Raw genomic sequence first — 26,353 nt, forward strand, 5'->3', positions numbered from 1 at the left:
AGTGTGCTAAGCAACAGAAAACAACTGGCTTCATTATAAAAAGACTTGTTTAGTACTTCAGTTTGTGTTGCACATGTTGTCACTCCATCTCTTTACTCACAAAGCCTGTGAACTATTAGGCTGTGTAGCTGCATATATAAGCCTGCGGATATTGCTTATTTATTCACATAATACTCTTTATATCTATCCTTATTTGTCTCGGAAGAATAGGAAGGTAAAATAATTCAACTGATTGTTACACCATATACACAGTTATTGTGAGAATAGTGTACTTTATAAATTCTTTTTTCTGAGAGTGCAATTCAGTCTGATCAGCCAGTATCCTCAGTCAGACTGTGATGCTCAACCAATTAATGTCTGAATAAAAGCAGAATGCCATTTTCAATTGGTTTGTCTATATAGTTTACATTTAATAATAATAATAATAATAATCTTTGCATTTATATAGCGCTTTTCTCACTACTCAAAGCGCTCAGCAATTGCAGGTTAAGGGCCTTGCTTAAGGGCCCAACAGAGCACAGTCCCTTTTGGCATTTACGGAATTCGAACCGGCAACCTTCCGATTGCCAGTGCAGATTCCTAGCCTCTAAGCCGAGTTAAAACATCCGTTTATTGATAACTGACATACAATGGTACTGCCAGTGTTAGTGTTACTAGACAAGCAAGATGTTAATAGCAGTGTTAACAGCAATTTCTTAATAATGTAGCAAAACACAGAGGATTTCAACTTTCGCTCATGCATAAAGAAGCCATGGCAATCAAATCCTCCAAACTCTAACCCCTTGGGCTGGCTAACTCTGATGTACCTGAATGCTCTAAAACTTGAGGAACGTCTTGAAATATCTCATTACCTTTTTACAACCACTTAATTTTTAATGAATTTTATTATAATAAGTAAATTACAAAATCATGCAGTCACAGCTACATCTTATTCAAAGCAGACCAGATTACCCCCTAATCATATACAGAGAAGAGAAAGAAAAAACACTCAACAATACTAAAATATTTAAAAGGTTGGCAATGGATCAGCTTCCTCAGCAGAAGAACATTAATAAATGCCTGTCAGTTTCTAAAGAGCTGCTAAATTGTTCTTTAGAAAGAAAAGTAATTTTTTTTTTTTCTATTTTTATGTTAAAAAAGCACTCTTTTTAAGCATATTCCTCTTGAACTCTTGCAAGGCTCATTAGCAACCATCAAGCATTGACAATTTGCATTTTTTGCTATGCTGTAATTAATGACTCATTTTGCAAACATTCCCTTCCTTTAGCTCAATTAATTATGCCAAATTTGTATTTTTTTGTTTTGCGTTTTTGAACTGAAAAAAACATGTTTTCAGGCCAACAAAAAATAATTGATATTCATTCTGTGGAAAAAAATGATTTTCTTAATTGAAATAAACATCTTTGTGTACTACAGAAAAATTTATTTTACATTTTTTTTATGGAATGGTCATTGCTTTTAGTTTGACTAGAAATCACATATTTCATTTCAAACTGCATTAATTATACCTGGGCCTCTCCAAGTCCAAGCTCAATCATTTCCACAGACTTGCGCAAGAGGTTGGATTTCTCATGTACCAGGTTAGCCTCCTCATCTTTCTTCAGGCACTTGATGGTCTCTAGAAGGCTGTGGAGAATTGAGTTATGTTCATTCTTTAAGGCTTCCAGGCCTTGGATCACAAGTTTGGTATTTGAGATTATTTCCTCCTGGGTTAGTTTTTCTAGCTTCTCTTCTCTCGGGTAAACCATTGTGGACATCTTTTCAGAAAACTATAGAAAATAAATTAATAAAAGGTATATTAGTAAAGATCTCAAGTACAGTAATCACTTATTGAAGCTTAAAAGCCTACTTTGGAACATTACCAAGAAATAAAGAATACATCTGAAGAAAAATTGATCACGTTATAATATGTTAAACATTACAGCAAAAAAAAAAAAAAAAAAAAGCAAAACAAGCATACAAAAAACTAAACCTGATTTGCGATATAGTATTACTTGACTCTTGAATTCAGATTTACTTCAAAGTGGAGTAGATATTCATTATATACCCTTCCATTAACTTTACTGCAAAAGGTTTATCTAATGATTAACATTTTGGCACCAATCATTTTAATTAACCTGACCCAAACTCTAACAATAATCTTGGAAAACTCAACCCCACTTATTATCACTAATCATAGGAAACGCACCCAAACTAGTTTTATTTTGCTTCCCATATGCATCAGTGTTTTAATACCATAATGAAAATTCAAAAACTGTTAGATACAAAGTCAAAGTAAAAACCAAAGTGCTTAGAAATTCAACATTGCTTGCCTGCTGCATCCTGTCACAGTACTAGAAAAATACTAATCCATTTTTTTTATATATAAAGAAATTAAAAAGTGCACAACGCTCAAGTTCATGCACAACACATGTAGCTCCTTTTATGCCAAAGGAATAACACTTTACTAAACTATCTTGCCATGATCCAAGGCAACACAAAACAAGTAAACACAAGAAGCATTTGCCAGTTATTAAGGAGAAATGTGAATCCCCTTGGGGAAGTTTCTCTAGAAAAAGACAATTCATTTAGGCTAGAATGTTTGCAAATTTAACAATTTAAAATGTGAAAGCAATGCCACAAAAATAACCTGTCTTGTTCTAGAGAGATAGGATATATACAAATTAAAGTCGGAATAACGTGGCTGTAATAATATTTTTAAAAAAGAGCTGATACACATCTGTAGGTTTATTCACATTTTTAAAATATGAAAGATATTTATTAGCATGTTCATGTCCATAATCTAATTTGGACATAGTTATTTTTATAGCATGCTGCATATTTGCACATAATAATACAGTTAAATAACTATTAAGTGTTCTATTTTTCCTAGAATCCTTAGCTACTAGCTACAGATAATTACAAAGCACATCAGAAATTACAAATCTCGGGACAGCAATGCTCAATTAGACAGAAACAGTGAACAGAAGATGCTAGTTTTTGATCTCTAAGCTAGCTTAGAGTTATAATACATTAATCAGAAACCACACCAAAGCTTTTGTCATAAATGTTATGGCAGGGTTCAGTTTTGAGATGTTCTGTATTATACTGAGAGATAACTACACAAAGCAGTTCAACTGAACTTAATTTTAAGCATCATATATAATTTTTTTTTTTTTTTTTACAAATTTACTATTAAAGCCAGTTACAAAACCTATTCATTCCAAAAGAGGTTTTTCATTCCTTCTATTCAAAAATAAAAACATTTAATACAGATCTTAACATAAATATAATTGATATACAGCTTTGTTTTATTTAGAGAAATACTATCTGAAAAACAATTAATAAAACAAGTATGCTTTATAAATGATATTGTATGCTTAGTATTTACATGTTTTATTGAAAATTACAAGCTCAGTTACTGAAAGTGGAAAACACTACCAAACAATAAAAACATCATAAAAGTACTGTGTAAAGATGGGTTTTTAAAGATTGCATAAAATTTTCTTACCTTAACTCTTTAAAAAAAAAACAAAAAAAACACACCCTAGAAATGCCTGTGCATTTACCTTATTCTTACCACTAAAATTTAATTTCTCTGTTAACTAACAGCATGTCTGAGATAAGGCCCAAGTCTTTGTTCTGAACTTTAACTCTAATAGAAGGCCTCAAAAGCCACCCATTTATCATGTGACTTGGTATGAACTTCCTGAAAAAAAAAACTATCCCCTTTTTATTATTTGATATCCTGCACAGTTCAGTTTACAGATCAAACCTGCCTACACAGAATTTCTAACAGCTGCTTTTAAACTGCAAGCACTTAGGTTAGCGTCACTCTAAAACAGGTTTATTCACTATGGTGCAGGCTAACTTAACAATAAGCAGCTTCTGATAACATCATCATGTAGAATGTAATGTAGAATGAAAGATATGGATGACATACTGTCCATAAATAGAATTATACAAGAAAATATTTTCTGAAAACTTGAGTTTTCGTAGTTAAAAATCAACTAATTTAGCCGATTTAATTTCACTGAATGCTACCTGCACACTAACAGCATGGAGTATTTGTGCTGCTTGCAGGAGTGTTAGAATTGTTCCATATTCTTGAAATAAACAGCACTGATCCCGTAACTATTTTTCGAACTCTAAAACAGAGCACCCGTTAAGAGTCATAAAACAAGACATATTTTTACATTTATCAAAATATGACAAACCTAATGCCACCCTGTTCAATTAAAGTACTAATAATGAAAGGCATTTACTACTGTATTTACATATAGTACATACTGACATCTTTCAACATGCCTAAGCATATTTAGCCTAAATAGATTTTAAAAGTTCCAGAAAAATTAAAATGTATAATGAATAACGTTGCCAAAACCAGAGACCCTGGATTCCTGGGTCTAGGGTTCAGTTTCCAGAACAGTTAGTGTGTAGTTTCTACATTTCACCCATATTTTGGAAGGTTTTCCGTGTGTAATCCAGTTTCAGCCTACACCTAGAAGTCAGCATGCAGACAGCGTGGTACAGTATTTAAGGCTTTGGATTTCAAACCACGAGACTGTGGGTTCAAATCCCACCACTGACACTGTGTGACTCCGAGCGAGCCATTTCACCCAATTAAAAAAACAAAAGAAATGCAACCAATTGTATCTCAAATATTGTAACTCCCTTTGGATAAAAGCGTTGGTCAAATAAATAAATGTAAATGTATATTACAAGAAACACTACAGAGGCCTGGTATTAGATAGTGTGCGCAATGTGATGCACTGTTGTCCAATTTTAGACAAATTGTGTGTATGAAAAATGAACAAAAATACACAGCACAAACACGTGTTTGATCAATGTTTTACAGTACAGTAACCTGTATTCTAGAGCATTCTGCTCTTTTTACTCATTCACAGAATACACCCTTCGCTATACCATGTTACCAATTAGTGCTAGTGGTGTACAAAAAAAAAAAAAAAAAAGGAACATTTGTACCTTCTGGATGCAACTATTGTTCAGAAATGTCCGAGGAGTGTGTGTGGGTAACTTAAATTTCTCACCTGATGAGTAGCCATGACAGCTGTGCCACTGCACTTGCTTGATATTTTAAATTGAGCATAAAATTATTACATTTCTTTCTATCCAATACTGAAATAAGACAGGTAACGGAAGCTAAAAAAATGTAAACATGACGGTTTGCAGAATATTTAGGAAATTCTCTCAAATATTTAATAGACAAAACTGTCTTTGCGTCTAAAAAAATATCAAATGGTGGCATTATATAGACCACAGTGGCCTGAGAAATCAACAGAACGACAAGCCTTGCATCTTCTCCAATTCAAACAATTAAGACATTTGGTAATTTATTAGATTAGACAATAGATGGACATGAAATATATTCTGAAACGATCTATCAGAGTTAGCACTGACTCTGGGTTCTCCGTTTCATGCATCTTGCCTGAAAACTGAGCAGACAATACAACAGACATTGGCCACTTAATTTTGATTTATACTCCTCTCAAGGGACCAGCCTTTATGGGAGAGGGTGGAGTAGGAAAAAGAATGTTACACTGTTTAGACAAAGCTACTGCTCTAGTGTAATGGCTTTTGTTTATAATGCCTTATTTTATTTTACTTACATTTTATTCTGATGTCATATTGTATTGATTAGTTTTTAATCTATCATGTACTAAATGGCTTTGTGACAGTTCATTCTGTAAAAAGCTTCAAAGTTGACTAGAGCTTGACAAGTTTTTGCAGAGTATATACAGATAAACTTATTTGTTTAATATGTCTATATTGAAGCAGTTTGTATTCCACTCTCCATTAGCCACTTAAAGAAATGAACACACTACTGTTTTGGCTTTTAAAAGCCCATCCAACCCCTCCTCCAATTAGAATGCCTTACACAAAGGCAACTCACCAAGCATCCATTAAAGTGACCCTCAGCTGGTCTGCCTAGCCTTAAAGAACCTCTGGGAATAAACTAATGACATGATTTTTTTTAAAGAATTATTTGATTTTTAGCAAGACAATAGTTATCCTACTATATCAAAACCTGCTTTTAAGTGGCCTTATAAGAAAAACTGAAGTTTACATACATAAAATTACAACACATTAAATATTTTCTAGTAAACACCTTCAGATAAAAGCATACTGAAAGGTTTTAAAACAATATTACATGCAAAAAATGTAAAGAATCTAAAAGAATTTTATATACAATTAGTCAAAGCCTTCCAAATAATTTTCAAAGAAATCACACATGGCAGCAGGCATCTTTACTGTACATCTGAATTATGCGTATTGCATAGGTTGAAAGTATAAATCATCTTTAAGCAGAGGTTAAGTATATAAACTATGACTTAAAGTAAGAACAAAAAAAAACTGGCACAATAATACACTTACTGTACTCGACAACCTTATGCTGTTGGGAGACTACACTTCTTGCAGTTCTCTCATCTTTAGCTGACAACACAAAAGCGTGAACATGGTGCACTGCTCCATTCCATCTCACAGAATATTTTCAAAGTCATTGCGTGCTAAGCAAAAAACTAAACTGCTTATAATAATTTTCAGCTATCCAACTATTTTTATAACCCATACTTCCCCCAGAAAATGTATCATTTATTTATCAACCAATGAAGATATCCTTGAATTAAAAAAAATACACGAAAATGTGATCATAAAAGAAATAGTTTCAGCTCTAAAGTTTAAGACAAGAGAAACACCAGTATATAGAACCTTTTGATAATACTGACCACTCCTTTATTGATTTAGACAATACTGCAAAATTTAATCCAGCAGAAAAAAAAATGTGCTAACACAGCCATATGAAAGGTTCAATGTAAACATTTCAGTGTCCATTACTAAGCCTCATTTCCCACTCATTATTCCTCTTCAGATAATTAAAAATTATAATTGTACATATAAATAACTGTCAAACAAGCAAAAAATTGTATTACGGGATTACCAAGGTACAGATGTTGCCGAGCAATAATAAACAGCATTTACATGATGCTGATGTAAGGGAAAAGAAAACACAACACACATACGCATAAAAAACTAAATTGTTCAAAAGAAAAAAAAAAAAAAAAAAACCACACCATCCAATTACAAGTTCCTTCAAAATTAGTCAATACACCCTAATTTGTACTTAAGCAGTAGTGAACGGAATGTATACATATGTAATCAAATCTTCTACACCAGCAGAAAAAAAAAGGACAAAGCATCTCTAACAAATGATTCAAGAATTGGTATTTACCTGATTTTATATACGAATCTTCATTTCTCACACTTTCAATTATGTTGCTTCCTAAAACACACCAAGGCTTTATTACCCTGGCAATCGCCTCAAGATAAAACACTGATGATAAAACAGTAAAAAATATGTTTCTCAGACAAGAGCATCTGGGTGCCTGTGCAATTCTGTGACCTTCCTTCAGATGATGAGGAAAGCTGTGTCACTGCTGAATAAACATCAGGGAGCAGCCCATTTCACAAAAGGAGGGGGAACCAGGCTGCTCAAGGCCGGTATCACAATACAGTACAATACAACAAATCAGAAACCGGGGTGGAGGCAACTTGTACCGGCCTTTTTGTAATCAAATAGAGAGTAGGAAATAAAGACAGAAGCCCCTGTTTAAACTTAAACAATTCCTGTTTCATAAGACGAAAACTAATCCATGCCAGGTACAGTATATCTAAATAACAAAATAAAAAAAATCCAAACAAAACCTACATCTGCACAACTTGCAATAAATTTATTTTGTAGCAGTGACCAAATTTTTCATGGTTCTGACTAAAATAGTCACATCTATCACGATTATTAAAGTTGTATTTTGAGTACTAAAGATATTAAAAAGCCTTCTCATTAGCAGAAACTATAGCCATTAAATGATAATATGAATAATTAAATTATGTACATAGTAAAACTATCACAGCAACACAAGGTTAAAATATTCTAAAAATCACAAATATTGAGACAATATCCAGACATTTCCATCTGCCAATATTATTTAAATTTGACTAAGAAGAGCTCGTAACATTAGGACGCGTGAATACCTAAGTCATTTTTATGCTCTTATCTTTGGTTTGTACAAAAAGCAGTGGCACCCATTACCATCATAATTACCATCAAATGCAACTTTACATGCCTACTTGTAAATGAAGTGCCCCCCGATGTTTTAATCCAGTATTCCGTCAATCTATGTAAAATGAAGAGAGACCTCCCTAATAACCATCACCGAATTGTTTCATACTTTATGGAAATATTATTGTTGTACCCAAGAAACTAGTGTGCCAGATTTAAGGCTTGTATCATCATTAGCTTCTTAGAAATGGAGGCTTTAACAAGGGGATGTTGCCCCATCTTCACTCTAAAAATGAGTGCTGCTCACAAAAAAAAGTAAAGCAATAAGTCATAACTTTTTAAATTTTATTGATAAATACATTAGATATCTTCAACTTCTAAAATAGATGGTCCACTGCTACATTTCTGGCTTTCTGAGAACTGTATTAAAAATGTTTTTCTGTGCTTCTGAGACACTTTTGGCCTGTATATCTCCGCATTAAACAACATCAGATCTTTGAGTGTAAATACAAAATGTAATATATAGATATGTGCAGTTTGTAATGTGGGTGCATTATTTGGGAGTGAAAAAGTTGTCAGGCTGTATTCTTAGTAGACCCATAAGTATACTTGATGGGTGACTTCAATATTTACATAGACTAGTGAGCTTTGCTATTTGCTCACTTCGCTCGCCAACACTCCTGCCTGTGCTACGCACCAGCAACTTTGCATCTCTGCCACTCGCAAACAACAAAACTTTTAATTCTCATGAACAGGCCTCTTCATAGGGAAGAAACAGTACTTCTCCCTGATGGCAACACGAATTAGACGATCTACAAGTCTCCAACAAAGTTTAAATCCGAGCAATATCTACATACTTCTGTCATATCACCCATGTCCATATATTCTATTGTTTTTTGCTTTTACCTTTTCATCAATATCGCACTGAATTTTGATTCCATGTTTGGAATTACATTGTGACAACGCAACGTATAACTGCCCGTGAGTGAATATCGTTTCTTTCTCTCTACACGAACTGTGTCTGACAATAGCATTCACACAAATGAGAAATGTTTGAACTGTGTGCACGGTTGTAAATGTTTTAGATGTGGGCAGGACTTTTCCAAATCTCTCTACATAAAGTCTTGTCTTGAGGGGCTTGAAATTCTCTTACGGGATTTCACTTTCACTAAACAACCAATCTTTTAATTCTCGCAGAAATGCCTCTTTGTTGGGAAGAAACACTACTTTTCCCTGATGGCAACATGAATTAGGCGATCTACAAGTCTCTGACCTAAAGTTTAAATCCGAACAATATATTTAATCTCTTTTCACTGTTCCATTATTTCACTGAGTAATAATTTCCATGCATTTGCACTAATTAGATCTTTACTACCATTTTTTTGAGACTTTGATTTTTTGCACTTCCATTATCTCTAACCTGCTCTACATATGTATCGTGTTGATGTTTCTGAATTGTTTACGACGTTCTACTTTGTCATCTACTCTTTGTCTTTTATTTCTTTTATTTTTTTGCCCTGGGCGTGGTTAAATCCCTTGGCACAAAGTCTCGTCTCGCGGGACGTGAAAGTGTCTCTCTACAAAAGATCACGTCTCATCACAGGATAAAAAGTCTCGTCTCCCAAGATTTTTTTATTATAATAGAGAGATATACAAATTGGCACCAGCAGCAAAGGTTTTCTATCTTGGTTCGACTCAATTTCAAAATGATGTGAATCCCGTGGCAAAGCAAGGAAGGGAATGTAGAGACTGGAGCGACGGACGGCCTTATATAGGCAGGCAGCCAACAATGTGGGAGGCGTTGGGATGGGGGACCCAACGCCTCACATGGTGACCGAGCTGCAGGCTATGGACGTATATATGTAAGTATATATGTATGTAAGTAAGTAGGATCCAGTTAGTGTTGGGAACCCGCGTACCAAATTTCTTGAAGATGGGCCCATAAGTAACAAAGACCGTTGAAAAGTTCAATATGGCAGCCGACAGTGGCATCATACCACCGAAATAAGTACCAAATTTCAGCCTTCTACCTACATGGGAAGTTGGAGAATCAGTGACGTTGTAAAGTTCAATATGGCGGCCGACAGTGGCGTCATACCACCAAAATAAGTACGTACATCGGTTTTGGTTAGCGCAGGGAAGCCACTTACCAAATTTCGTGAAGATGGGGCCATAAATAAGAAAGTTCAACATGGAGGACGTTGTTGACCGTTATGACCGTTACGTGTAGAATTTCGAAATGAAACCTGCTTAACTTTTGTAAGTAGGCTGTAAGGGATAAGCATGCCAAATTTCAGCCTTCTACCTACACAGGAAGTTGGAGAATTAGTGATGAGTCAGTGAGTGAGGGTTTTGCCTTTTATTAGTATAGATAAATTCAGACTGAAGTTCTGTTACAGTAGAAATGCACAGACTTTGTTACTTCAAAGAAACATCATCGACTTATATGATTTTAAGACAAAATTCTTCAGGAACATTTGTTTTAATTCACTTCACTACCAACTGAAAATATCTCTAGCAGGTATGACTTCTCCTATATTAAATGCTCCTTTTATTCATAACCAGTAATGGCGTACTGCACGGTAACGTGCAGTGAATACACTTGACGTGAGCATTCCTAGTTTTCATACTCTTTCTCTGTCTCTGTTTAGCATTCGTTTGCTCAGAGGTTGATGTGCTTGCTGCTTCCTGAGCAGCTCTTGTTTTCTCCACCCTAGCGGCCCGCTGCCTCTCTTCTTTCATCAGCATCTTTTCACGTTAAACCTGATTAAGTTAGTTTTTGTGTTGCAATTACTTAGTACGTTTTCTTTAATTTTTCACTTAAGCTCAAATTTCAAATTAATAGATAAAATGGTTTGCAAGCTACAGGTGATTTAAAATCCTGGACAGACAAACGAACAGCCACGGTAGCGTATTATATAGGAAGATATGATGTCTTGTAATCTCCTCCATTGGTAGCAGAGGATATAAATTCTATAGACTTTTGTTTAATTTATTATACAAAAATATGTATGCAATTGTGGCAAGGTTTGCATTAATAAGTTACTGAAAAGACATCCACAATCATGTGAAAAAGCAAGTAAACCTCGTTTCAATTCTATGATTTTATTTATGAGATTAAGACCAAGACTCACCTAATTCCTTGACAAGTGCTACACCGATATACATCTCATATCTGGTAATGGACACCAAATAACAGATTTGGGTCTGTCACTAATTAGTCATAAATAAATCAACAAGTAGAATCCAAATGTAAAAAGGGTATTTTCAACATATGATGCAATGTGGGTGATTCAGTATCTCTAATAACAAACATCAGCAGCAGTACCTGGAAGTCATCATTTAATCTTCTCTATCATACTGAAAGAATTCTGACCCATTCCTCCACACAATGGTTCAACGGTTCATTATTATTTAAAAAGTCATCGGTTTATGCAAAGCTCTCTTAAAGTCTTCTTCAAATAAAGAATTAACCAATCTTAATGAGAAGAAAAATATTAAGATATTTGCAAAATCTGAAAATGTAAATATGGAAACAGAAGTTATGTAAAAAGGAGTAAACAATTACAATATAACTAGTGCTAAATGTTCAAATTCTTGACATGCACATAACCAAACGTTAACTTGCGATGCACATAAACTATGCTTAACATAAGCAGTATTATCAACTATAAATAATGAGATCTGGGAGTATTAAACATTAGATACATTTTTTATGTACAGTATATACCAAAAAACTACTAAGTGAGCCAAGGCTGGTCCTGTTAGAAAGCATTTATTTACTTTTTTGTCCCCTTTTTCTTAGAGCAGACAGCTCCAAAAGGATTTAAACTTGGCAGGCAGATGCTATTGCAGATTGTCTGGCCGAAGTCCATTCTGCATCATAAGACTTACAGCTGCTGCCCATAAAGAGAAACCAGAAGAAAACAATAGGTGCCTTAATGGATGGGCACAGACATGGACTGCAGACAAATAACAATGGGCTTTAAAACACATCAAGTCGTTCTTATGATTTCTTTAGCACTAATCTAGTTATGAAAGTTTTAAATAATGTAACCTCAAAAAGAAAAAAATATATATAATTTTGGAGAGATCTCACTCAATTTCAGACTATAAAAAAACTCTTTGTTCCCGTGTATTTTTACTTGTACATCTCAAATATTCCACAAGAAGTATCCTATAATCCTGTACTACAAATTCAATGCACAAGACTAGAAAGTTGCTAAGAACTGAATGGTAAGTGGCTTTGAGGAAGAAAAAGCATACTATTACTGGTAATAATAAAACTACACAAAATAAATGTAATTTATAAAAATCTATACAAATATGTACTGTTTTCCAAATTGTACACAAATGTAAAACATCACAAAATGAATTGTTAATACAATATAACTCAGCTGACTATTTTAAGTTTATTATGCAAACTATTAAAGCCATTAAACTTTCATAAATTACTATATACTTCAAGCATTTAGTACTGACTTACTGTGGCAAATAACTCCGTGAAATATACACAGTGCCTTATAAAAAAAATGCCACTTACAAACTGAGAGCTTATAGTCAAGATTTCTCAGATCTAAATTATCCCTATCCAACTTCAAAACATTTTAATGCATACATTATGTAAAAGATGGAGAAAATATGTTTATATAATATAGACACATCGCGTGCAATTCCACTTATGAATAAACACACCATGTTTAGGTACTTTATCATAATCTTATTAACAGCTTGTGCAACATTAATCTGAATTATTTCACTCTTTTGTTTAATGTGTATAAAATGAAAGCACTACTGCACATTAGGCGAATATTTTTTATTTTATTTTATAAATAGAATTTTTGAATTTCCCCAGGGGATTATTAAAGTTTATTGAATCTAATTTTGTAGGTCACCTATTAAATGGTCTACTGTTAGTTACATGTGAATACCCCATTAACCAATAGGTAACAAACACAGGCAACATTTTTATGAACATGAATGAATTTTTTTTTTTATTAATGATTAAAGGAGTAACATCATTAGAATAGTCTGCCACACTTTCAAAAAGAAAGTATTCTGTCCTCTCACCTATAAGTAAATTAAACAAAGCATGGCTGAACCTGGAACCCACCTTCATCTTTTGAAAAGTAAACAACAACAGGCTAGCTGCTCCAAAGGCAGGTGGCACAGTGTGTTCTGCAACTGGCACTCCCTCAAAAAGCACAACAGCCTTCGATATTTAGTTAATACAAAAAAAAAAAAATCTAAGCATTGCATTTTGAGCAGAGGATATTGAATGGATCAAGCAGAAAAAAATCAATCATTAGTTTAAAATATGTAAATATTTTATTTGTATTAAATAATGAGTGACCGTGAAGTGCAGGGATTCGTCCAACTTGATTTTTAAAATAGTGAGAGAGGAAAAATTAAGACTTAAAAATGAACTGGGATGTCTGCAACTCCATATTAAAACTATCAGACACAACACAATACAATATTATCATGCTAATGATTGATAGATAGATCGATAAATATGAAAGGCACTATATGATAGATTGATAAGGTACAATAAAGCAGATAAGTTACTATGTGATAGACAGATAGATACTTTATTAATAGAACATCTGCAGCATCTTATTGCAGATGTTGAAGGACGCCAGACTTCTAAGGAAGTATAGTCGGCTATGTCCTTTCTAACACAGAGCATCAGTATTGGCAGTCCAATCCACTTTGTCATCCAGCTGCACTCCCAGGTATTTAAAGGTCTGCACCCACTGCACACAGTGACCTCTGATGATTACGGGGTCCAGGAGGGGCCTGGGTCTCCTAAAATCCACCACCAGCTCCTTGGTTTTGCTGGTGTTTAGGTGTAGGTGGGTTTGAGTCGCACCATTTAACAAAGTCCTTGATTAGGTTCCTATACTCCTCCTCCTGCCCACTCCGGATGCCGCCCATGATAGCAGTGTCGTCAGCGAACTTTTGCACGTGGCAGGACTCAGAGTTGTATTGGAAGTCCGATGTATATAGGCTGAACAGGACCGGACAAAGCATAGTCCCCTGCAGCGCTCCTGTGTTGCTGACTACAATGTCAGACCTGCAGTTCCCGAGACACACATACTGAGGTCTGTCTGTAAGAGAGTCCACGATCCATGCCACCAGGTGTAAATCTACTCCCATCTCTGTCAGCTTGTCCCTAAGGAGCAGAGGCTGGATGGTGTTGAAGACGCTAGAGAAGTCTAGAAACATCTTACTGCACCACTGCCTCTGTCCAAGTGGGAGAGGGATCGGTGTAGCATGTAGATGATGGCATCCTCCGCTCCCACCTTCTCCTGGTATGCGAAATGCAGAGGGTCGAGGGCGTGGCGGACCTGTGGCCTCAGGTGGTGAAGCAGCAGCCGCTCCATGGTCTTCATCACTAGTGAAGTCATGGCGACAGGCCGGAAGTCATTCAGCTCACTACCTTTGGGACTGGGGTGATGCAAGATGTTTTCCAAAGCCACGGGACTCTCCCCTGTTCCAGGCTCAGGTTGAAGATGTAGAGGACTCCCCAGCTCCAGCTCACAGGCCTTCAGCAGTCGTGGCGATACTCCATCTGGACCCACTGCTTTGCTGGCACGAAGTCTCCTCAGCTCTCTGCTCACCTGGGCTGCTGTAATTGTGGGTGGGAGTGTCTCTCCTATGCTGGTATCAGCAGAAGGATGGGTGGAGGGTGCAGTACTCCAAGGTGAGAGTGGGTTAGGTTGGCCAAACCTGTTAAAGAAGTTGTTCATTTGGTTTGCTCTCTCCACGTCTCTCTCGATGGTGGCACCCCACTTCGAGCTGCAGCCAGTGATGGTCTTCACCCAATCCCACACATCCTTCATGCTGTTATTCTGCAACTTCTGCTCCAGCTTTCTCCTGTACTGCTCCTTCGCCTCTCCGAGCTGGATTCAGGGTTCCTTCTGCACGCGCTTGAGCTCATGCTAATTACCGCCTGTAAAAGCCCTTTTCTTCTGGTTCAAAAGGCCCTTGATGTCACTTGTAATCCATGGCTTGTTTTTAGCATACAGTAGCAGCGTACTGTACTTACTGGAACTACAACATCCATACAGAAGTTCATGTAGTCAGTAGTGCAGTCAACAACCTCCTCAATGTTCTCACTATGTGACCCCTGCAGGATATTCCAGTCCGTAGTTCCAAAGCAGTCTCTTAGACCCTGCTTTGCCTCAGGGGACCACTTCCTGAATGAGCGTGAGGTTGTAGGTAGCTCCCGCACTCTTGGTTTGTAGTGAGGCTGAAGCAGAACCAGGTTATGATCTGCTTTCCCAAGCGCAGGCAGCAGGGTGGCGCTGTATGCGTCTTTAACGTTTGCATACAGTAGGTCGATAGTCCTATTTCCCCACGTGTAACAATCCACATACTGGGAAAAGGCAGGTAATGTTTTGTCTAGCGTCACATGGCTAAAGTCACCAGAGATTAGCACAAGCACCTCAGGGTGCTGTGTTTGTAAGTTAGCAACAGCTGAATGGATGATATCACCCGCTATCTCCACGTCCGCCCGAGGAGGGATGTAAACAATAACAACTAATTACATGTCCAAACTCTCTGGGCAAGTAATAGGGACGCAAACTTACGGTCAACAGTTCAATGTTCCTGCAGCAAGTGGAGATTTTAACGTTTACATGTCCAGAGTTACACCACCTTGTATTTACATAGAGAGTGAGTCGTCTTCCTTTGATGTGGTTAACAATGTGATGTTTATTTTATTAAAGAAAGTGCTATAAAACCATCAAGGAAAAAAAGCACAAGATCCAAATTGCCCTTTATCTTTATCAATGATGACCTTATAAACCTATTTGGCTTATCTCAATGCATTTGGATATAACAAATGATTCAGTGATCACTTTAAAAAGAAAAAGCAGAAACTCCACTAATACAGTTTAGTTTGTCTAACCTCACAGAAGGCTCAAAGCTTTAACTACTGTGCCATATTATAGGTAAAAGTCACCAAAACACCTGCACAGAAGGAGCACAGTCAAATAATTCAAACACAGAATATTTCAGCAGGTTTTATTTAAGGTTGTAACAACTTGTAACCTCAAATAAAGAATCATAAAGTACTGATCAGCAAACCTTCAACATCTTCACTTTCAAATGCACTTACAACAGTCAAATAAGTGGGTTAAATGAAAAACCAAACCAAACTAATCAACTAGAATGGATGATCATCATGTTGGTTTTAACTGATCTTTCAAAGCTCAGGGATTGCAGTAAAGGACTAGAACTGTCTACATGTTGCCACGGAATTCTCAATTACGTGTTCTTGCTTGACAATTTCTGAACACTTGTCTTTATTTTACATGTTTGCCAACCTAAGCATATCTTTAAAAGGTAGAATGTATTAACACTGCTAAAGATAGTATAATGTAATCACAAAATACAAGACTTCTTTAAAATTCTTGGAATAAATTAAATGACCACATGAGGCAGAGCTTTAGGCTGTTCACCTGAAAAGTCAAAAATGCCATATTGATCACTCGCGAGTCATTACTTACAGCAAGACTGAGTAAGCATTGTTTTAGCATAGTGCACTATAATGAAATGTATAGTTCATGTACTCTAGAAATGCAGGTGGAGGAGCCTATGGTGTTTGATAATGGCGGGCAGACCGCAGTTTGTGAGACTCAAACACTGTGTTTCTGATGTGGATGTGAACAACACTGAAACATCACAAGGAACAGTCCTGTCTCTTTTCTCATCACACTGTACACCTCAGACTACAAACAGAACAGCAGGCCATGTTACTTGCAGAAATCAGACGATTCTACACTTATGGTGTGTATTGATAAGGGGGTTAAGACAGAGTACAGGAGTCAGGTGGACATAGAATCATCTGCAAATTAACAACAAAGGAACTGACGATTGATTTTCGATGCGCCAGAGCCTTTACACCCGGTGACCCACAGTGGATGTAGAAATGATACAAATACTTGGGAGTCCACATCAATGGCAGACTGTACTGGGCTCATGACACAAGGGGACTCTATAAGAAAGGGCAGAGCAGACTCTTCTTCCTTAGGAGACTGCAGTTCTTTAATGTGAGTAATGACATCCTTCTCATCTTCTACAACTCTGTGACGGCCAGTGTCATTTTCTATGCTGTGGTGTGCTGGGCTGGAAACATCACTTCAAGAGAGGCCACCAAATGAACAAACCAATTAAAAGGGCAGGCTCAGTTATGGGATGCACACCTTGAGGTAGCAGCAAATGAGTGAATGAAAACAAACCTGAGCGCCATTGTGAACAATGCTGCACATCCTCTCTCTAACACACTAACACTGAGGACTTTCAGCCAAAGAATCATTCGGCAGATGTGCGTCAAGAAAAACTAGGGGGGCTCCTTTGTACCAACGACAATATGTCTGCATAATACCTCACTGGGACTGTCACGAGAAGTTTTCTTTCTTTTGAGTCATTTTGGTGTATGTGTGTGCGTTTATAAACTTATTTATGCATCATTCCATGTCAAATCAGCCAATGGCCCACACACTTCGGACTCAAAACATTCTGGAAAAAATTACCATTTGTATCCATGTTAGTCAGGACACCCTGTAGAATTTTTTTGTACACCTTCTATTTTTTGAGACTGAAGTGCATGGGACCTTCTGGAAAAACTGGTTGATTTGACATGCAATGACCCTTATCTGTTTATTTAATAAGGTTCTAAAAAGTTCCAATTTTAGCCTGGGGCCCAAATAAAGTTTTATCTATACTAATCTAAATCGGCTGGTGAGGCTGCTCATATTGCCTATTTACATTTTATGGACATTTCTGAATCATGTTTTCTTTGCCTTTTAAGCACCAATAGTGCCATGCAACACTGACATTTTCATTAACTTTTACTTTAGATCATGGAAAGTGAAACCAAAACGGAAGTGATAGACTCCACATCATACCTCTGTCGTGTTAAAGTAATCAATTAAATAAACCGGCCTGCACAACAGAATGTTATGCACTTTAAGTAACTCTCCGATTTTGGTTCGTCTTTATCCCAATGACTGCAGACTCAAGGGCCTTATTCTCTCTCTCTGGATTGTGTTTTTTCCTCTCTTCTCTTTCTATCTAACCCTGATTTTAAAGTGTCTGTGAATTAGTACACTTTTATTAGATTTAGAAGTTTCAAAGAGGTCACTTATATACTCTCAATCTCTTTGACCTGATGAGAGTTTCAAGGGCAGCAGGTGGAGTTGGATTGACCAGGCAAACCTCTCCATCTCCATAACAAAAGTCATCAGGTTGTCTTATGGACTTTTATAAGTGAATCACAGCAGCTATCCTTCATGTTGAATGCATGTCCATGCCTCAGCTGGTACAAGGGCAGCTGGGCGACAGACACCTCGGCGACATCCTTTACCAGTTAGGTAATAGTTAGGTTCAAAGAGACTTTTTAATGATATTGAAAATATTGACAATGTTGACAATAAATTTATAAATGTTGAGAGTAAAGATATTCCTTAAGCCGTACTTGCAGGTCACCTTTTGTATTCTAAATAACGTTATCATACGATTACAATTAATACAATTTATATAACGGATTAGCTATTTTGATTGCAGAAGACAATGTAAGATAGAGCTTGTTCCATCTGCAGAATAAAGTCCATTTATCAATTATATAAATTTATTTTCAACATTTTAAATCACGTTGTCATTTAAATATAATTAAAAAATCTCTTTGAACCTAACTAGTACCTAACTGGTAAAGGATGTCTCCAAGTCGTCTTTTCGCTGAGCTGACTGTTGCCCAGTTGCCACCGAACCCTCTCAGCCACCTGAACTGGCTCCTCTTGACCTTGGCAAATCAGCAAGTACAACGGTTCCAATCAAGTGATCAATTTTTTCACGGTATTCTGAAAAGTGATGCCAGAAATTCTGCTTCAGAACCTCATCCTGAGCACCTGTACTCACAGTCTCATTCTTTTGGTAGCTAACCAGAGCTCATGGTAGGGATGCAGATGTACAGCAGATGAACCAGAAAAGCTGAATACTTACTGTTGCCCCTGCCTAACTACTACCATTTTTTGGGAAACTAGTAAAATGAGAGGAGCCAAATAAGAAATATGGACTATTACTTATTAAAGATATTTTTGCCATAACAATCCATAATTTGACACCTCACGCAGGAGCTGCTGGAATCCTATTCCTTTTTTAAGTGATTTATTATTATTTTTTAAATTGACGTAGACCTTGTCTAGAACAATATCAGCAGGCTCCGTCACTGATGCCAGGCACATCACCACTGGCTGACCAACACGGACCAGCAGCAGGACTCTTCTAACAAGTGGGGTGGAAACACAGCCTGCAAGATACTTTGAAACATTTGCCTGTTTTAAAAAAAATAATTACATATATAGATAATTGTATAAATTTAGATCTATTTTTGTGTTTACCTATATTGTAAACAGCAAGCTAGGCTTGTGAGGAGATGGGTAGGATATAAAAATATTTGAATTGAAAACACCAATAAGATAAACATGGCTTCAAATCGTTTATTTAAAGAAAACCTCAAACCATCTAAACCATCAGCAGCCTTTAATCACTAGCCAATAGTTATTTAAGTTTTATTTCTATCATTAAAAAAACAACACGTTTATTAAATTCGAGATTGGTGACCCTAACCCTAATTTATGTGTGTTCTGACCCACTTAATGTAATTTAAGGAGCCACTCAAACAGCACTGAGAGGAACACAACAGTCAGCAGTGGACCCTTCACCATGGGACAAACACATTCAGTTATACTGGGCCAAATTACGGCTGTGAATCAACCAAACCCAACTGGACCCAGAAAAGCTGGACTAACAGTCTAGGATGACAGTGTGGACAGCTAAACAGGTGGCTCATTACTAAACTAGTTTTGTCCCTCTAGATATTGTAGTGATGGAGGCTGATCAAGGACATCCTTAAAAACAAACAGTAAAAATGTCTAGAAAAGATTTTTTTTCCTATGCGTTACCAAATATTATTAAAGTATTTATAGCTTAACACCGGCATCAGTGTCTAGAACTCTAGCTATACCAGAATAAAAAAAAAAAAAAATCACAACTTGCCACACCTTTTTTTCTTGACATTTAGCACAAACTATACTTTTGGCTTTCTTTCCAGAGCTTTTTATAGTATCCAGTCAGTACACCACCCTTACCAGCTGTGCAAAGAGAGCTAGCCCGGCATGAAGCATTGTGCACAGTGTGAAAGCAGCCCGGTGACACCCGAGTCTCATCAGACACGATGCTCTGCTTTCTTTGTTTTGTTTGGCACACTTGTGCTCAAAGCTGAATACTCATATTTAATTTTTTTTTTCTTGTTATTCCAGGAGTACAACCTTTCAACCTGGAGCAGCTAAACAAATATGGAGAACAAGCTAGAGGTTGCAGGCGCTTGTGCAGTCTACCAAACCAGCACAGCTTATGTTAATACTATTACAACTTTACGTTTCATATTTTAAAAAAATGCTGCCTTTAATCATCCATCTATCCATCCATCTTCCAACCCGTTGAATCCGAACACAGGGTCACGGGGGTCTGCTGGGGCCAATCCCAGCCAACACAGAGCGCAAGGCAAGAACCAATCCCGGGCAGGGTGCCAACCCACCGCAGGACACACACAAACACACACCAAGCACACACTAGGACCAATTTAGAATCGCCAATCCACCTAACCTGCATGTCTATGGACTGTGGGAGGAAACCCACGCAGACACGGGGAGAACATGCAAACTCCATGCAGGGAGGACATTGGAAGCGAACCCGGTTCTCCTAACTGCGAGGCACTGTGCCACCGTGCCGCCCGCCTTTAATCATTGTTCTACAAATTCATTTTATCAACTATGCCAACAGGATTTTTCCATCATCATTAAAGCTGTCTCAAGTAAGATCATTTTCAGGTGAAGAAATAAATACAATTTGAAAAGGAAATACATTTTTTAAACTAAATTTAATTCTGTACACTACCTGTCAAAAGTCTGGACACACCCCAAAAAATGTTCACGTTTTTGACAGAAATTGATACTTTTTTTTTTTTTTTGGTAAATCAAGGTACCATTAAATTGTAAAAATACAGCCAAGACATTACTAGTGTTGCTAACGACTAATATTGCTTGAAATGACTGATTTATTAACTATTTATTAATACTGACTGCCAAGTCCTATTTTCAGCAGCCACGGCTTCAGCGTCTGAATGGTCACATCCCTTAGCGTATCCTTAATTTGTTGTGTATAAAGGCTTCTTGTTTATAAGAAAAACTTTGGTAATTGCATTAGCACTTCTGAAACCAGTTACTCTACTCGGGTTACAAGGTACTGGCATTCCTAAAGTTCAATTTTGGGTTCAAATATTGCCAAAAGAAGAGAAATCAAAGCAAATTTAACATTAAAACCTTCAAAATTAAAGCAAACGTGAAGAGCAAACACTGTGTGGCAGTCTTTACTAAAGTTCTCTTTTTTTTTTTACTTTTTCAATTACAATCAATAATGTTTTAATGTCATGATTTATTCATGTCAATGCTTGTTGCTATAAAATTTTTAAAAGAAGTTTTTAAATTCATTTGAAGAGATGCTGCTGTCCACATGGACCCAAGTGTTGGCCCATTTCTACTGCAATTCAGACAAGTTGAGAACTTGAGGGCACCACTGGTTGAGCTCAGAGAATCAGAAGGCTACCATCTGAGAATGTAAGAGACTTTTAATTTAGGGGTAACCGTTGACTGTAATCTGAATTTTAAATCGCATATTCATCAGACCACTAGGACAGCATTTTTTCACTTAAGAAACATAGCAAAAGTTAGACCTCTTATATCATTGAAAGATGCTGAGAAATTAATTCACGCGTTTGTTTTCAGTCGACTAGATTACTGTAACGCACTCGTCTCTGAACTACCCAAGAAAGACATAAATCATTTGCAACGAGTGCAGAATGCAGCTGCTAGGATCCTAACTGGGAAAAGAAAATCTGAACACATTTCTCCAGTTTTGATGTCACTACACTGGTTGCCTGTGTCATTCAGAATTGACTTTAAAATACTGCTTATGGTTTATAAAGCCTTAAATAATCTGCTCCATCTTATATATCGGAATGTCTGACACGTTATATTCCAAATCGTAACCTTAGATCTTCAAATGAGAGTCTCCTTATAATTCCAAAAGCTAAACTTAAAAGAAGTGGTGAGGCGGGCGGCCTTCTGCTGCTATGCACCTAAAATCTGGAATAGCCTGCCAATAGGAATTCACCAGGCTGATACAGTAGAGCACTTTAAAACACTGCTGAAAACACATTACTTTAACATGGCCTTTTTATAACTTCACTTTAACTTAATCCTGATACTCTGTATGTTCAATTCTTCATAATAACTATTCACAGTGGCTCTAAAATCCATACTGACCCCAACTCTCTCTTCTGTTTCTTTTTCCGGCCTGCGCCACCACCACCTACTCAAAGCATCATGATGCTCCAACATTGATGGACTGAAAGCCAGAAGTCTACGTGACCATCATCAACAGGTCCTTCCATGAAAACCCTAAATACAAAGAGGACTGTTTGATTTACGTTAGGTAGATTGCCCAGAGGGGACTGGGCGGTCTCGTGGTCTGGAACCCCTACAGATTTTATTTTTTTCTCCAGCCTTTGGAGTTTTTTGTTTTTCTGTCCACCCTGGCCATCGGACCTTACTCTTATTCTATGTTAATTAATGTTGACTTATGTTTATCTTTTATTGTGTCTTCTATTTCTCTATTCATTTTGTAAAGCACTTTGAGCTACATTTTTTTGCATGAATATGTGCTATATAAATAAATGTTGATTGATTGATTGATTTGAGAAATGTAAAATTGGATATATTAAATATTCCCATATTCACCTGGTAGCACTGTAATCACTTCCACCCAAGGAGCTTTGTTACACCTTATTGGAGGAGCTGCTCGTCTGAAGATAGAAAAAGTAAGAGGGGCAAAGATCTGGAACGACTATAAAAGTAAGGTGGAAAGGACTCAGTCCTGACCTAACTCCATACAATGAGAAATGCTCAATTGCTTTTATATAAATTGTATGAACAGACATTGAAATGTGGACTGAATTCCTGCACATTACTGACCAGGGAGAGAAGTTCTATCACTCTGGCAGGCATCCTGGCCACAGAAATGATTTACTCTATTACCAACATCTTAATTATGAAACATTATGAATGCTGGTGACTTCAAACAAGGAAGCAATATATAATTTTTGAGGCTATTGTAAAGTAAGCATTTCACTATGTGTATGATTTGTGTGTGACAAAGAAATAGTGAAGTAATATGAGAGACATCTATCAGCATGTTTCATGTGTGGATGATACAAGCGGGACCTGCTCTTTTCAAATTTAATGACTTTAGATATAAACATGTGGTTCAATCTGACCTCATCTTACTGTTACAACAACATTTACTTCTAGTCTACAATGTCTTAAAATGAGGTAGATCAGAATAATAATGCATAAACAGTAAACAAAATAAGAAATCACACCTACATAAGACCTATATATTTAAGGTAAATATAGTCCTTGCTTTATTAAGCCTCTAAATGAAGGTCCAATGATTGGAGCAAATGGCCAGAGAGGAAGGAAAAAACCAACACCAAGAAGCATGTTATTGATAGCAGCAGCTCTCTGTCATCCAAGCTAGAAGTTCTTACTTGTTTTAGGGGGGTTGTAAGCTAGAGATTTTTTTTTAAATTATCATTATCCACATATATGTTTTTTTTATTCCTGCAAAATGTTAATTTCCGCATTGGGTATTATCTGTCTAATAACAGAACGCACAAAAAACGACGCCCTTTACTAGAAGAGGCTCCACCTCCCATTGTTAAGAATCAAGGTAGTCCGTCTTTCAACATAAAGGAAGGGTTTGAACTGTCAAAAAAGCAAGAATTTTCAATAATCAAGCAAAGAGGCAGTACTCGACGTGAGACTTTACGTATGCCACTCTTCTTTCTTTCTTGTCATGGAATCAGGCAGGAAGTGTGTGTACATTTCTTTTTCCTTTCTTGGCCTTTGTGGTGATTTTACTTTATTCGAAACATTAGAAATTAAATGAACCAGCTGGTATGGTTGCAGAATCGCGATTTACAAAAAAGGCACCAACTTGCAGTGCCCGCAATTTACTGAATGATTTTTATACAATTAATGTAATGCTAAAGTGTCAATATTTTCTAAACAAATTAATAACTATGATACACCTGTCGTTTCTAGTCCACTTTGGACAGATAAAGCAGCTAAAAAGCAGCTACAAATTCCAACTGCCGCGCCCTGCATGTTATGGTACGTTAGACCACTGTGTGCCCACAGCAGACAGGGGCAGTGCCATGCTGGGCTCTTACTGAGTCATTGCTGTCTCAGGCCACTGACGACTTAACAATATACAATTTTGAAGAAAACTACGCACATACCTATACGGAACTTTCTCTTCAGGTGACCAAGTTGACCCGTTTACGGTAAGTAGAGCTGAGATTTTTGAGAACGATGTAAACAAACTGAATCTTCACGTCAGGATTAGTCACTCCCAGGGGAAAGGTACGCTTTCAATCCCGGCTCGTAAGCCACCGGGAAAAATAAAGTCATAGCAGGATTCTCTCCCAAAGAAGGGGTTATTAGTTTTTGGAGCGGGGTGAAGAGTAGGAAAAATCAGGGATTATATATATTTACGTTTTTAAAAACCCACTTAGCAAAAACTTAAGTCAACTTCTTTGCAGCCTGCTCGAGCCCCTTTAAATCCAATATGTCCGCCCGCTGTCCCAGCAGACTCTGCGCGGGCCGAACTGTGACATCACGGGAAGGGTGTGTCTGCCCGCAGTGTCGCGGCCGCCGGCGAGCCACGTTATCAGAAAAAGGCGCAGGCGGACAAGGCGAGTAAGGAGGGAGAACTTGAGCTGAGCTGAACTTCGGAGACAACGGAGGGAAACGTCGGACTGACCTGTTCAGGCTCGTCATTCTCCATTAAGCAGCAGTATTAGTCCGTTTAAGAAGGACGTGTAGGCGGGAGTTTGGCGTTAAAGAAACAGCTTCGTACAAATCTCCTCATGATGAGTGAATCTCGGCTGTCGATCAATGCCCACATACTGTGTATGGCAAGCCAGATTAACATTTAAAGATCTTTCGAGATGCATTACAGATATCTGGAATGCATTCTAAGATAACTGAAAAATATTTCCTGCTATACTGCAATGATACGATGCACATTTTGAGGTACATTTAAAATGCAATTCAAGATATTTTGAGTTAAGTTGCTTTGGATTGGTGAATGTCAAATAAATGCAATTTACTTGTAAGATATCACAAACTCGTTTCTTGATAACTTAAAATTCGTCCGTTTACATTCCAAGATCCTCTGCAATACATTTCCAGCTATATTAAGATAACTTCCTGTGTATTACGAGATTATCTGAAACTAATTTGATATATCATACAAAACACAGGAAGTTCCATTGAAAGAATAGGAAATATTAGAGGAAGTGATTTCTTATGTCATTTATTATATTATGACATACTTACAATCAATGTTTCATGCACAGGCATCAAGTCAAAAATAATATATTAAGTATTCAGTTTTAAAAATTGATTTATATGTTATGAATAAAAAAGACAACATTTACCAGGTTTCCATCTAAGACATTTTTGCGAAAAAATATTTAGCGCTTCAAATTTTTTTACCGATATAGCTGATGGAAATGCTAATTATCGATAAAATGTTGTACATGTCGACATAATATTTTTCCGTTTAACTTTAGCGCATAAATTCCATATCGATACTTCAGATGTCGCAAAAACTACATTGGAAACACTTTCTGTCGGAAAAAAACGGCTTTAACGCAAATAAATGTGTCACATGATCCATTTTCATCACGTCCAATCAAAACGAGAATGGCGGAGCGGTTCGCATGGTCTGATGAAGAGATTCGTTATTTCTCGTGATGAGCCAATGCAGTAGCGGATAGGCTGGGTCTCCTGCTACTAAAAGGGGTACCTGAACTCCCTCCACATCAACTGTAGCCTGGGGGTGTCTCTCAGGATGTCTAAATAATACAAAAACCGCAAAGGTAATTTACTGTGCCAGGCAAAATATTTAATAAACCATGTGTTTCATTATCTAAACATTTTTTTCTTATTATTAAATGGCAGATGTTTTAGCATATATGAGAAATTCTCTCATTAAAATTAACTTTAGTTTTTTTTTGATGAAACGTCGTTATTTTGTATTAATTCAAATTTCAGTTTTAATTAAAAACCTTAAGGGAAGCAGGTTACAGTACTAATT

The 26,353-nt window shown here is 36.8% G+C and overlaps 1 protein-coding gene across 8 annotated transcripts in view; it reads right to left on the reverse strand.

Moving 5' to 3' along the window:
• LOC120516925 (kinesin light chain 1-like) overlaps positions 1-24,833 on the reverse strand; it is a 96,134-nt gene extending 71,301 nt beyond the window's left edge. For 4 of the 8 annotated variants that reach the window (XM_039738937.1, XM_039738934.1, XM_039738935.1 and 1 more), the window contains exons 1-2: positions 24,489-24,833; positions 1,509-1,769 (exon numbers count right to left, since the gene is read on the reverse strand). In XM_039738937.1, coding sequence (XP_039594871.1) covers positions 1,509-1,757 — 249 coding nt within the window. In that variant the 5' untranslated portion in view covers positions 1,758-1,769; positions 24,489-24,833. Of the gene's footprint in view, positions 1-1,508; positions 1,770-7,231; positions 7,413-24,488 lie in introns of those variants that run through there. The other 4 variants (XM_039738939.1, XM_039738940.1, XM_039738933.1 and 1 more) reach the window with 3 other exon arrangements.
• Between the last annotated feature and the right edge of the window lie 1,520 nt (positions 24,834-26,353).

Source organism: Polypterus senegalus, chromosome 16 (genome assembly GCF_016835505.1).
Source record: "Polypterus senegalus isolate Bchr_013 chromosome 16, ASM1683550v1, whole genome shotgun sequence".
Lineage (NCBI taxonomy): Eukaryota > Metazoa > Chordata > Cladistia > Polypteriformes > Polypteridae > Polypterus > Polypterus senegalus.